Genomic DNA, 14,562 nt, shown 5'->3' with positions numbered 1-14,562 from the left:
AAGAGGGGTCTGTTTCCCCCAAGAGGAATCAGAAGATCAGAAGCGGTTTGGGGGTCCAGAACCGTCGGACATGGAGGGAGGAGGAAGGCCCAGGGGTGGGGGCCTGTTTGGCAGCTGGGTGAAGGGATTTCCCTCGCCCTGCTGGCATCCCCCCAGCCCTCAGTCTGTTAGGAGGTGGGCAGCCTGCAACCCCCACAGGCAGGTCTGGGGCTGCCAGATGCTCCAGGCAGGGGCGGGAGGGGCTCACAAAGACTCTATTTTTAAATTGGTGTTCTGGATCCTGCTTTCCTGCCAGAGGGCGGGACCTCGACCTCCTGGGAGCAGGTTGAGTTTCCCAACCTGCAAAGCCAGGGGTTAGTTGACTTCCCTTATTAGAACCTGAAATTTTCTTTTTAAGTTCTAGACCAGTGGTTCTCAACCTTCTGGCCCTTTAAATACGGTTCCTCATGTTGTGACCCAACCATAAAATTATTTTCGTTGCTACTTCATAACTGTCATGTTGCTACTGTGATGAATCGTCATGTAAATATCTGATATGCAGGATGGTCTTAGGCTACCCCTGTGAAAGGGTCGTTCGACCTCCAAAGGGGTCGCGACCCACAGGTTGAGAACCGCTGTCTTAAGGGGTGCAGACTCGGGGCCCGGAAAATAAACCCCAGGTCCCCGTGCTCTCCTCGGTCTCCTAGGCTGCCTCACACAGGGCGCAGCAGCAGCATCTTGACGAAGGTGGCGGAGGGGTCGTCTCCTGTCTGGCCCACAGCACCCACCAGGACCTCCTCGCCCTCCTCCAGGATGATGGTTGTTGGAGACGGGGTGTAAGCTGGCACGGTCCTTGCACCTGAAGGGGCTAGCGAGGCTGGGACCCTTACCCACACCGTTTTCCCAGACTTGTTTGGATGGCGGTTATCAGTAGAATGAGAGCAACCTTTGTAGAATGAGAACAGTCTTTCATGGCTTACCAAGAAGTCTGTCACTATTTACTGAGATTTGCTGTACTGAGAATTTGTCTTTCTGCTCTGTCTCTCCCTTAGAGATTAAGAGCAACAAAGAATACATTCCTCTTGACAGACCTCCTATTCAGTGTGTTGTGTATAAAAAGCATCGCGGCCGAAACCGGTTTGGCTCGGTGGATAGAGTGTCGGCCTGCGGACTAAAGGGTCCCAGGTTCGATTCCGGTCAAGGGCATGTACCTGGGTTGCAGGCACATCCCCAGTAGGAGATGTGCAGGAGGCAGCTGATCGATGTTTCTCTCTCATCCATGTTTCTAACTCTCTATCCCTCTCCCTTCCTCTCTGTAAAAAATCAATAAAATATATTAAAAAAAAAAAAAGATGAGAGATGAGAGCCATTGCAGCTGCTGCCAGGACAACTCTTTCCTCACCTTGTAAGGGTCCCCACCTGACCTGCAACCGGGGCAGCACCGAGCAGCAGCAGCTCGTCCGGGGCTGAGCCCCTGAACCTGCACTCAAGGCCCCCTTTTCTCTGATTGTCCAGAGAGCTAACGGCAGCCCCGCTTTGGCTCCCTTATTTCCCACAGTGTTCCTAGAGCCCTGGGAGCCCCACCTAGTCTCTGCTGTTGCTTGCTCTATCCTGATCCCTTCCTTTTATCACTATCTCCAGCTCCAATAAACGTTCCCTCAAAATCTCCTGAGTTCACGTTGTGAAATCTTTTCTGCACGAAGTCAAGAATCGAACACTACAGGCCAACCTGAGGCCAACCCGCTCCAGGCTGCTTCCTGTTCCCGTGCGCAGTTATGCCTGGGACACCCTCTATAAACACCGGCCAAGGCTTGGTTTTCCTTATAAAAATTGAAAGAAAGAGAGAGGGCCCACACTCACATTGGTGTTGTTGAGTCAATTCAATCTTTTTTTTTTTTTAATATTTTATTGATTTTTTACAGAGAGGAAGGGAGAGAGATAGAGAGTTAGAAACATCGATGAGAGAGAAACATCGATCAGCTGCCTCCTGCACACCTCCTACTGGGGATGTGCCCGCAACCCAGGTACATGCCCTTGACCGGAATAGAACCTGGGACCCTTCAGTCCACAGGCCGACACTCTATCCACTAAGCCACACCGGTTCTGGCGAGTCAATTCAATCTTAACACTATTCTTTTCCTTTAAATGTTTTTATTGATTTTTAGAGAGTTGGGGAGAGTGAGAAACATCAATGATGAGAGAATCATTGATCATCTGCCTCCTTTAACCCCCCTAATGGGATCTAGTCCTCAACCTGGGCATGTGCCCTGACCAAGAATCGAACTCAGCACCCTTCAGTCAGCAGGCTGACGCTCGATCCACTGAGCCAAACCAGCCAGGGCAAGGGTACTGTCTTCAATGAGAAACTGTTGTTGCCGGACGGAGAGAACATGAGCCCATTTTACATGTTTGTAGGAGCCTGGCCCGCATGGCTCAGTGGTTGAGCGTCCACCTATGAACCAGGAGGTCTCGGTTGGATTTCCAGTCAGGGCACATGCCCGGGTTTAAGGCTCAATCTCCAGTGGGAGGCATATAGGAGGCAGCCAATCAATGAATGATTCTCTCTCATCATTGATGTTTCTCCCCCTCCCCTTCTCTCTCTCTCTCTCTCCTCTCTCCATATCTGTGGGAGACTCCCTTATGACTTAACCTGACCAGAATGTCCCTGAGACGATGCTCACCTTCGCATGCCCCTTAGTGAGAAGGTCCGATGCCCCCGAAGACAAGGAGTGTGTGAGGATGGCCCCTCGCTCCCGCCCAGGGCGTGTACACCCGGTGTTAGAGCTGGAGCCTGGAGGCCTAGATGCCACCAGACAACCCGTCACAGGCTGAGTTTATCCCATCACAGGCTTGAATCTCATCTCGGACCCCAGGCCTATAAAAGGCAGCAGCCTTGGGAAGCACATCAGAGGCACCAGCGCTGACAGCCAAGCCCCACGGCAGCTCAGCGTTGGGCCAGGATCACCCAGCGTGAACGTCTGTGTCCGTGAGGAGGTGAGTCTCGGGAAGGGAAGGCAACGTTCCCGTGTGTGTGTGTGTGTGTGTGTGTGTGTGTGTGAGTGTGTGTGTGTGTGAGTGTGTGTGTGCACAGGCATGTGCATGTGGGCCGGGCTGTGAGGACAGGGTTCCCTGGGACACAGAGAGGGGGTCTCAGGCACCGGTAGGTCTGGGCTGGCTGTGGCCCTAGCTGGGCAGGAGCTGGCTGGACTGCAGGGGACCCCACCCGGGCAAGTCTGTGTGTGTGGCTGTTGTCCTGTTCGTTGTATGTTTCTAGGAACTCATTTTCATGGCACCTTGGGAAAGTGTTGGTCCCTAGCATTCGGGTTGAGGATTGGGGTGTGGGTAGAAGCTGACACATAAAGAGTGACTGTCAGCCCCAACCGGTTTGTCTCAGTGGATAGAGCCTCGGCCTGCGGACTAAAGGGTCCTGGGTTCGATTCCGGTCAAGGGCATGTACCTTGGTTGTGGGCACATCCCCAGTAGGGAGTGTGCAGGAGGCAGCTGATCGATGTTCCTCTCTCATCGATGTTTCTAACTCTCTATCCCTCTCCCTTCCTCTCTGTAAAAAATCAATAAATTAAAAAACAAAAACATTCCTTAGGTATTTAAGGCTTTTCTCCAGTGTGGACTCTCAAGTGTCTAACAAGGCTAGGTTTGCAGCTACAAGGTTTCCTACATTCACTGCACTCATAAGATCTATCCCCAGTGTGACCCCTGTGGTGTTTCATGAGCTTAGATTTTTGGCTGAAGGACTTCCCACAATCACTACCTTCCCACACCTTCCCTCCAGTGTGAACTCTCTTGTGGATAAGGAGGTGACTATTGCACCTAAAAGATTTCCCACATTCACGACACCCATATTGACTCTCTCCAGTGTGAACTCTTTGGTGTTGAGGTGAGACCTCTGACAAAAGGACTTTCCACATTCACTACTCATGCAGTTTCTCACCAGTGTGAACGCTCTGATGTTGAATGAGAGCAGTGCTCTCATGAAGAAATTCCCACAATCAGTACATAGGGCTTTTCTCTAGTGTGAATTCGTCCATGTTGAATGAGGTTAAAAATTTGTCTAACACTTTGTCACAGCCCTAGCCGGTTTGGCTCAGTGGATAGAGTGTTGGCCTGCGGACTGAAGGGTCCAGGGTTCGATTTCAATCAAGGGCACATGCCCAGGTTGTGGGCTCGATCCCCAGTAGGGAGCGTGCAGGAGGCAGCCAACCAATGATTCGTTTTCATCATTGATGTTTCTAGCTCTCTCTCCCTTCCTCTCTGAAATAAAAATATTTTTTAAAAAAAGGAACCACCTGAACTCAGTGGAAGCCTGTCTCCTTTCACCTCAGAGGCTAAGAGAATCAATATTACGGACCTCAGAAAAATCACACACTATTACTGTCATTGTCATGATCATCATCTCACTTTTACTTAAGGACTAAAATCTGAGGATCTCTGAATAAAGTCATTTCTTTATTTCATTAAACCTAGGTTAGTCTTTGAGGGATAAATTTCCCATGGGAGAAGGTGATTCTGAGGGATTTCTACAAAACTTTTAAGACCCTGGAGTGAAGAGGGCCATGGTGAACGAGACACTGTGCTTTACGAAGAGACACCCACATTTCTAACGTCTAAGAACACTGCCAATGACACAGGAAGCACAAGTCAAACAACTTGCAGTGTTTCTTAAAGCACAGCCTCTGGCCCTAACCGGTGTGGCTCAACGGATAGAGCGTCAGCCTGCGGACTGAAAGGTCCCAGGTTCGATTCCTGTCAAGGGCATGTACCTTGGTTGCAGGCAAAACCCCAGTAGGGGGTGTACAGGAGGCAGCTAATCGATGTCTCTCTCTCATCGATATTTCTAGCTCTCTATCCCTCTTCCTTCCTCTTTATAAAAAAAGAAAACAGCAGAACCTCCCCCTGGAGACCACATGGAGGCTGGTGTGGGGTTTCTGTAGATGATTTCCTGAGACAGATGTACTGTACGTCTCAGGCTCTTCTCAAACATTATTTCCTCTATTGCATATCCTGCCCCATTATGGTGACCTCCGACCAGATACTTTGACATTCTGGGGAAGTCTACCATCATTGCTGTCTCCTTGTACATTTCTTCGTCATGTTCCTCTGGAGACCTGTCCTGTGGTGCGTACACTAAAGTACCTTACAGATACACTGTTAATCATCAATAAGCAAACATATTTAAGCCACTGGATGTTTTACTTGCACGCAGTACTGTCAATTTCCCTCTGGGCAGGGATTTTGCTGAAGGTTCTGCACATCATCCCTTCAGAAGGCAGCCTGGGGCTCCAGGCAAACTGTGAGGCCTCCTGAGGGGAAGGTTAAGTCCTTTCACAGAGCCCACCGCCCAGCCACGACCCACTTTCTGATCCTCATTGTCCAAACCAGCCAAGGTGACCTCCCTTCAGCGCCCGAATGCTCAGGGCAGGCTCCCCACAGGAGCCTGTCACCTCTTCCCTCACATCCTCAGGGAGACCCCACTGACCCCCCCTGGGCTCACTTTCTCCCTGAGCTCCTCTCACAGCTGCCTGCCCCCTTGGTTGTGGGGTGTCCTTCACTACAACACCGGGTCCCAAGGGCAGGGAACTCTGTACTTCGAGTCTGGAACAGTCCAGCCCAACAGTGTCCACACCCTTGGTCCTAACAGGTCTCAGCTGTGCCCACCCTTGGCTGTGGCCCCTCCATTCAGCCCTCCCACTCACGGACCTGCCCCATGTGCTGACAGATAACACCCCCACCAACCCTGTCCTAGGCCCCAACCTCTCAGCTCCATCAACCGCACACCCCAGCAGCCCACTATTCCCTCGGGGCCCAGGGTCCCCCACCTCACTACAGGGGAAGGGCTCTGCTCTTCAGGCCCAATTTAGGGAGGTGGGCACACCAACCACAACACACCCTCTCCCCCAGTGTGGTATCATGTTGAGTCCAGGACTCTCTTTCTAGAAATGCTTCTATTGCAGAATTTCTTCGGCACTGAAGACACACAGCATCGTTTCACTAGTCCATGCACCTCCAAGACTGCCTGGGGTGGGGGGAGGCAGCTGAGGGGAGGATTTATTTTTAATAAAATCAAAATAGGAAATGACTCCCAAACATGCAAGAACAGAGACTGAACACCAGTGGGCCTCAGGGGTGGGTGTGGGGTGGCCAGAGGCAGGACTTTCCAAAGGCGAACTGATTTGGGGCCCAAAAATCAGGGGCTTCTCCCAGACACAGAAGTAGGTTCTGTTGCAGCGGGCCAGCGGGCTGGGAATGGGGAGACCAGGCTGGAGAGACTCTAGATGGAGACAGCAGAGCTCTGGAAGCTCCTCTCAGGCGGACACAGAACCCCAATCCCTCCCAGGGGCCTGCCTCGGGCTCCTCTCTGCCAGCTCCTGGGCAGGACACAGTGTGCCCAGGCAAAGGCAGGAGCGTGAGGAAAGGTGGACTGTACAGAGACACATCTCAGCGAAGCAGGGTGGATGGTCCTGTAAGGGAGGCAGGTGAGACAGAAACACAATAACTGGAGGCCTCCTACTCTAGCAGAAGTGGGGAGCCAGGGAGCAAATCTGTATAAATGAAACAAAAAGTCACGCGGTCTTTATTTCAAGGCCTTGGGCAATAACACAAAATAAGTCAATATTAGACAAAACAGTGATTTTCTGCCATTCTGCGGTCCCTTCACAGACAGTTTGGGATCCCCGCCATATCTGTTAACTCTACATGCTGGCAAATCACAACTGTGCTTGCAAATCATCCCAGGCAGTGAAGAGAACCAACAAAATTAAAGGTACAAAACCAAAAACGCCGTTACAAAAACATAAACCAGAGCAGTGCACAGCAAGCAGCGTGCAGGCTGGTGAACTGGAACCGGAAACAATCCATCGCAGCATGAGGTGAGGAGCACAGTGTCCCCGAAAGAGGTAGCATTTCTTGAGCTGAGGACGGGGGCTCTGGACGAACCCGGGGTCAGGTCAGTTCTCTGGAGAGTAAGGAATGAAGTTCCTGCCAAGAGCTCACAGTGTTCATAACTTCCTCATACACAAGGGGGAACAGAATTCCTTTTCCCTGAGCGCACAGGGGTGGTGACGGGTGCACACTGTCAGGTGAGCCAGCTGGTAGAGGAGGTCTCTTCAGCCACAAATACTCGCAGTGTCATCAATGAGGTAGGAGTCCTCGGCAAGTTAGCAAGTGCAGTGCAGCTCCCTTAGGCCTCACTTGTACCTCTGGTAAATGAGGACTCTAGCAGAGTGTATGTTCAGATAAAAGGGGTTTATATTCAGGTAAATGGGTCTGAGTCTCCTTAGTGTTGTAGGGTGAGAAAGAGGAAAGATAAAACATTCGCCAGAACCGGTTTGGCTCAGTGGATAGAGCGTCGGCCTGCGGACTCAAGGGTCCCGAGTTCGATTCCGGTCAAGGGCATGTACCTTGGTTGCGGGCACATCCCCAGTGGGGGGCGTGCAGGAGGCAGCTGGTCGGTGTTTCTCTCTCATCGATGTTTCTAACTTTCTATCACTCTCCTTTCCTCTCTGTAGAAAATCAATAAAACATATAAAAAAAAAAAAGAGTTAAAAAAAAAAAGACAAAACATTCTCTGCACATTTAAGGCTTTTCTCCAGTGTGACCTCTCAGATGTCTGAGGAGGCTAGGTTTGTAGCGAAAACATTTCCCGCACTCACTGCACTCATGAGGCTTTTCTCCAGTGTGACTTCTGTGGTGGTCCATGAGCTTGGATTTTTGGCTGAAGGCCTTCCCACACTCACTACACTCATAGGGCCTTTCTCCCGTGTGAGTTCTCTTGTGGTAAAGGAGGTGACTACTGCTCTTAAAAGATTTTCCGCATTCACTACACTCATAAGGCTTCTCACCAGTGTGATGTCTCCTGTGCAGAGTAAGTGAATTGCCATGCCTGAAGGACTTTCCACAGTCACTACACTCAAACGGCTTTTCTCCGGTGTGAACTCGGTGGTGTTGAATGAGGGTAAACTTTTGCCTAAAGGACTTCCCACAATCAGTACAATGAAAAGGTTTCTCACCGGTGTGAACTCTCTGGTGTTGGGTGAGGTGACAGCTTTGATTGAAGGACTTCCCACAATCAGTACACTCATAGGGCTTTTGTCCAGTGTGAAGTCTAAGGTGTATAGTAAAGCAGGACCTTTGATGGAAGACCTTCCCACAGTCACTACACTCATAAGAATTTTCTCTACTGTGACCTCTCTGATGATACGTGAGAGCTGAGGATTGCCTGAATGACTTTCCACAATCAGTACACACATACGGCTTTTCTCCAGTGTGAAGTCTGTAGTGTTTAACAAAGGTTAACTTTTCTCTGAAGGCCTTCCCACAATCACTGCACACGAAAGGCTTCTCCCCAGTGTGAATCCTCTTGCGTTGACTGAGGTTGGAGCTCTGACTGAAGGCCTTCCCACAATCACTATCCTCATACGTGTTTTCTCCGGCGTGAACGCTTCTATGTCGATTGAGGTTAAAGACACGTCTAAAAACTTTCCCACATTTGTTACACTCATGACTATTTTCTCCAGAACAGACCGCCTGATGTTGTACAAATTTCCGTTTGTGGCTGGCAGATTTTTCACCTTCACTCCACTGGTGATGCCTTTTTCTATTGAGAAATTCCTGTGAAATCTCACTGCCACTGTGTGGCTCTTCAGTGTCGAGAGGGTCCTGGTGCTGGAGAAGCTCTGAGATGGCTGGCAAGTCTTTCCCATCCTCCCTCCTGGATGAAGACAGCCCTGATAAGTAGAAGCTGCACCTGGTTACAAACGAGGCCCTGTCCACAGCTTCTCTCCAGGGCTTCTCTCCACTGGCTTCCCTGTGCTGCTGGTGAGGGTTTGCACTGAAACAGAAGTCTCTCACACATGCGTCACTGAAGAAGGCTTTCTGCTTAAGGTCTGCGGCTTGTGACTCAGTCAGATGCAGAATGTCTTTTAACACAGAGAAGCACCGCTTACACAGATGGGTCCTCTGGGTTGCTGGCTCTGTCTTAGGGGCCCTGACCTGCGACTCTCCTTGTTCAGATACACTCTGCTCAGAACAGGCCTCCTCATCATCCGTTTTATGCCAACAACCTGCAAAGACAGAAATGCTGAGGTGTGTTGACTGTGGTGACAGGGGAAATCCCATTGCAAGATGCACATAATACATGGGTTTCATGCAATTGTCCGAAAATAAGAGATATGCAGGAAGGATTAATAAGAGGCTTCTGTGAAGGTCTCATCCACTGAACATCACAAAACAGAAAAGACCTCACTATAAATATGACACAACACATGGCAAGCAGCTCATGGAAGAGAAGCCAGACCTCCACTAAGTCCTCTGCTAACAGCGCTCAGCAGGGCTTGTGTGCTGGTGAAGGGGGCAAGCTGTGCATGAAGTTGGTAAAGTTGAATTCCAAGTAAAATTCAATAAACCAGTACCTGGTGTCAAACACTACCGAAGCATGAATGTGCACCTCACAACACATAACAGTGTTGGTCAATGTTAAAGAATGATGCAGAGCCCGGCTGGCGTGGCTCAGTGTTTGAGTGCCTCCTAGTAACTAGGAGGTCCCGGTTTAATTCCCAGTCGGGGCACATGCCTGGGTTGCGGGCTCGATCCCCAGTAGGAGACATGCGGGAGGCAGCCGATCAATGATTCTCTTTCATCATTGATGTTTCTATCCTTCTCTCTCTTTCACTTTCTCTGTGAAATCAAGAAAAATATAAAAAAAAAAAAAAAAAAGAATAATGCAGAGGCAGCAGTGCAGAGGAACAGGTGATGCAAAAAGTCTAAAAGGTGAAGGTAGCCAGAAGCCAGGAATTCAGAGAACAAATGACAAGTCGGCAAAGTGTCAGGTAGGAAAAGGAAAGGAAGGAATGAGACGTGGCCAGTGGCACGTGCATCTAAACACTGCTGGACACCAGGATGTCCCTGGTGTGATCTGAACACAGCCCATGTGGCATACCTTCCCCCAGTGACCCCTAAGCAAGGCCCGGCCTCCTGAGATCATGTTGCATGTTCCCCCTGTGAAAAAAACAGGGTTCTCCCTGCACCTTCTACTGTACAAATACGTCAAACCTAAATATTCTGAGTATTAGTGAAGGACAACAGAGGTGAGCAGCCAGCACCGGCCCTGACCAACACAGCGTGCACAGTATTCAGGGAACAGATATTACAAACCATTGAAGGAGGGTTTCACAAGAACAGCCCATGGATCATGTAAGTAAAGACCATTGCCCCAGCTGTTTTGGCTCAAGTGTATAGAGCATCTGCCTGTGGACTGAAGGGTCCCAGGTTCGAATCTGGCCCAGGGTACATGCTCGGGTTGCATGCTCAGTCCCCCGTAGGTGTGCAAGAGGCAGCCAATCAGTGATTCTCTATCATTGATGTTTCTATCTCTCTCTCTTCCTTCCTCTCTAAAATCAATAAAAATATATTAAGGGCCGGGGGGAAGACCATAACCTGGCACAGGACGTTACAAAGAGCTCTTAGCTAGAAGAAGGGGCAGAAGTGGAAGCCATTGGGTGGACGCTGTCACTGCACCGTGAAGAGGTAGTGCGAGATGGCACCCAGGAAGCTGTCTGCAAGACTCCTGACTCCCAGGCACTTCCTGCACTTTTTGAAGCAACTTGTGTTATGCATGTTCGAGGGGTCCATTGGACGGGCTCTCCACACAGCTCACCACTGGCAGTCACAGCACAATTAACAAGAATGTGGGGGAATTAGTAGAGCCCCTCCTGTGGTCTGGCTGTGGGAGAGAGAAAGCTATGTTTTGAGAATAAAGGAAGAAAGGGCATCACCTCCCGACCCTGGGAGAATGTGAAGGTCTTACCTACAGATGAGACCAGCGCAAACACTTCCAGCATCACATCGCAGTACAGAAGTCTCTGAGCCTCATCAAGGAGCCCCCACTCCTCCCGAGAGAAGCCAACGGCCACGTCCTTGAACTTCATATGCTGTCACAATGGAGAGAGTTCATTCCATGATCAGCTTCTCTCCTAAGATTCCAAGTCTATCATACTCCCCACCCACCACATCCATCTGCTCCCTCTGCTCCCCACATTAGAGAAGACACCAGGCCTTTGTGCCATCCAAGTCCTTCTCTCCTTATATTCCTCCTGACACTGTGTCTTCCCACAACAATAGGGCAGATGGGCACAGAGATGACACCTGTGCTCTGGGACTCACATGGAGGCCACACTGCCCCTTGTCAGTAACAGTGATTCCATCACCATAGTTTAGGGAGAGATGTTGGCCACAAGGAGAGTGTGAGTGATTTGACAACGGCCTTGTCAGGCAATACTCTTGGAGTCCCCCAGGTTGTACCTCAAAGACAGCAGAACCATGGCATCACCCCTCAGCCTTTCAACCCGAATTCCAGTTTGCTGAGGCCATCCCTGTGCACCGCCTGCTGCACATAATTCTTTGAACCACAGGCCTCCCACACAGCTGCATTCCCAGAGGCACAACTTCAAAGGTAACACCCATATGGGGTGACAGGGATGGTTTTATTTCCTAATCTTCTTCTTTTCCAAAACTGTAACTCATCACCTCTGTAATGTATTTCTCTCACCTTCTCCCTTCCCGGTGCCAGTAGAGACATTCAAGCCCAGGTGACACTGTTGTAGGCTAGCTCATTCCTGTGTCATCGCTCAACAGCGACAGGCATGTGTGCACATACATGACATCTAAGCCCTGGAACTGGCACGCAGCACCACAACACCTCTCTTTTCAGGAAATTAGCCTATAATCCCCCTTATTGTATGATCCAGACACCACCAGAAATGGACTCACTCTTAGGTCAATATCAGGGCCCTGTGGCCATGAATTCTCTCCCCCTCACCAAGGGCACATGACTTTCTCCCACACCTCTCTCACACCTGCACCCCCACAGCCCCAGCCCCCACAGGCATCTCCTTGGCCTCTCACTCATTACTCCGCAGGTGTTGCCTAATTCAAACAGGATCAAGTCCTGCCCAGACACTCAGAGGCAGCCTGGAGTTCTGCTATGAAGGCCTCTCTCCATGACTCTATTTTCCTTCAACCTCAATTATTGAGAAACACAATCAGATCTCAGATTCCCAGGGCCCACCTCCCCTGGTGCTGCACTTGATGTCCCTTTAGCAGTCACAGCCAACATCTCTCCCCTTACCCGTCACCCAAGTCCCAGCCCCGATGGCCCTCTGCACCAAGCCCAGTGAGTCTCACAGATGACCACTCAAGCCTCTAAGCTGCCCCAGCTGAAGTGGCTCAGTGGATAGAGCGCTGGCCTGCGGAATGAAGGCTCCAGGTTCGATTCCAGGTAAAGGGCACATGTCCACGTTGCAGGCTAGATTCCCGGTAGGGGGCGTGCAGGAGGCAGCTAATCAATGATTCTCTTTCATCAATGATGTTTCTATGCCTCCCTCCCTCTCCCTTGCTCTCTGAAATCAATAATAATAATAATGATAACAACAACAATACACACACACACACACACACATAGTGGGGCCTTGACTTACGAGTGTCCCGACTAACGAGTTTTTTGAGATACCAGCTGTCTCTCGATCGATTTTTTGCATTGAGTTGATAGAGTAATTTGAGTTCACGAGCTCCTTAATGAGCTCGGTGTCGGAACGAATTAAACTCGTAAGTCAAGGCCCCACTGTATGTATGTATGTATATAAATAGAGAGAGAGAGTCTAAGCGAATCCATAAGACTGACTGCCACACCCCTGGCCACACCAAGGGTCACAACAAAATCCTGGTGAGTCTTTAGAGAAGTAAATATGTAGGGTCACAACAAAATCCTGGTGAGTCTTTAGAGAAGTAAATATGTATGTACCAGCCCTGCAACCCAGGTACGTGCCACTGACCAGAATCGAACCTGGTACCATTCAGTCTGCAGGCCAACACTATCCACTGAGCAAACCGGCCAGGGCCCATTCATCTTTTAAAGGCCTTGGCCAGCCCTGGATAGTTTGGCTCAGTGGATAGAGCACTGGCCTGCAGATTGAAGGGTTCTATTTCCATCAAGGGCACATGCCCCAATTGTGGGCTCCACCCCCCAGTGTGGGACATGCAGGAGGCAGATGATCAATGATTCCCTCAACATTAATGTTTCTCTCTCTCCCTCTTACTTCCTCTCTGAAATCAACAAAACAAAAATAAAAAATAAATAAAGGCCTTCGCCACTGGGAAACCATTCTCTCTCCCCAACACTCTACATGACCACTCTGTCCCTATGCTGTGTTGTGACACCCACCTCCCACAAACAGGGACCCCGGCAGTAAACCAGTCCTCAGGCTCACACTGTCCCTCTGAGCTACCACTACCATTACCATCCTGACCATGATTCCCTGTATTAATGTGATCTACGGTCCTGGCTGGTTGTGTCAGTTGGTTGAGCATCGACCCACCAATGAGAGGTCCACGTTCCAGCCCTGGTCAGGTCACAGGCCTGGGTTGTGGGCTGGACCCATAGAATGGGTTGTGCAGGCAGCAACAGATCCTTGTTTCTTGCTCATCACTGTTTGTCTGCCTCCCAATTCCTTCCTTTCTATATTTAAAGTCAATTAAAAATATACGTGTAGGTGCTGGGGAAGATGTAGCAGCCTCTTCTCAGAGCCACCCCTTTGCCTCCGGACTTCTCTGGGGCCAGCAGCCACCCGACTTGGGGCCCGAGCCACGGGCCTAGCCTACTACCATGGCTCCGTGTCAAACCAGCAGTTTGCAGGTGGCTGCGCCAAGGCGCCAGAGGCGGCGCGGGAGGACGAGGCCCGGGCGGTGGAGGAGCCGCAGCTGCTGCAGGGACCTGGCATCTGTAAGTGGTTTAACGTGCGCATGGGGTTCGGGTTCCTGGCCATGACCGCCTGCGCGGGGGTTGCACTGGACCCACCCGTGGATGTCTGTGCACCAGAGTAAACTGCACATGGAGGGCTTCCGGGGCCTGAAGGAGGGCGAGGCAGTGGCGTTCACCTTTAAGAAGTCCGCCAAGGGCCTGGAATCCATCCGAGTCACCGGCCCTGGTGGGGTGTTCTGTATGGGAGTGAGAGGCGGCCAAAAGGGAAGGACATGCAGAAGCACAGATCAAAGGGAGATGCTGCTACAACTGTGGAGGTCTGGACCAGTGATGGCGAACCTATGACACCTCTGACACGCGAACTCATTTTTTTGGTTGATTTTTCTTTGTTAAATGGCATTTAAATATATAAAATAAATATCAAAAATATGTCTTTGTTTGACTATGGTTGCAAAGATCAAAAAATTTCTATATGTGACACGGCACCAGAGTTAAGTTAGGGTTTTTCCAAATGCTGGCACGCCGAGCTCAAACGGTTCGCCATCACTGGACTAGAGCATCACGCCAAGGAATGCAAGCTCCCACCCCAGCCCAAGAAGTGCCACTTCTACCAAAGCATCAGCCACAGGTGGCCTCCTGTCCACTGACGGCCCAGCAGGCCCCAGCTCACAGGGAAAGCCAGCCTACTTTCGGGATGAAGAAGAGATCCATAGCCCTGCCCTTCTCCCAGATGCCCAGAATTGAGCCACAGGGGGTGCCGGGGGCTATGCTTTTGTGATCAGAAAGCGTCAAGGAGCAGGCATCGATCGGCAGAT

General features: G+C 50.6%; 1 protein-coding gene and 1 pseudogene across 4 annotated transcripts in view; one reads left to right on the top strand and one right to left on the bottom strand.

Annotated features, from left to right (window-relative positions):
• Nucleotides 1-6,541: 6,541 nt before the first annotated feature.
• The window catches only part of LOC106694481 (zinc finger protein 501-like), a 13,930-nt gene continuing 5,909 nt past the window's right edge, over nt 6,542-14,562 (bottom strand). For 3 of the 4 annotated variants that reach the window (XM_023744674.1, XM_023744673.1, XM_023744672.1), the window contains 3 exons: nt 10,799-10,922; nt 7,557-9,056; nt 6,542-7,306 (listed from right to left, as the gene is read on the bottom strand). In XM_023744674.1, coding sequence (XP_023600442.1) covers nt 7,570-9,056; nt 10,799-10,919 — 1,608 coding nt within the window. In that variant the 5' untranslated portion in view covers nt 10,920-10,922 and the 3' untranslated portion in view covers nt 6,542-7,306; nt 7,557-7,569. The remainder of the gene's footprint in view (nt 7,307-7,556; nt 9,057-10,798; nt 10,923-14,562) is intronic. The other variant, XM_023744670.1, reaches the window with a different exon arrangement.
• Nucleotides 11,215-14,491, top strand: LOC102436418 (annotated as a pseudogene).

The sequence above is a fragment of the Myotis lucifugus genome, unplaced genomic scaffold (assembly GCF_000147115.1).
Source record: "Myotis lucifugus unplaced genomic scaffold, Myoluc2.0 scaffold_482, whole genome shotgun sequence".
NCBI lineage: Eukaryota > Metazoa > Chordata > Mammalia > Chiroptera > Vespertilionidae > Myotis > Myotis lucifugus.
Note: the sequence above shows the minus strand (reverse complement) of the source record. Positions and strands in the feature narration are given on the sequence as shown.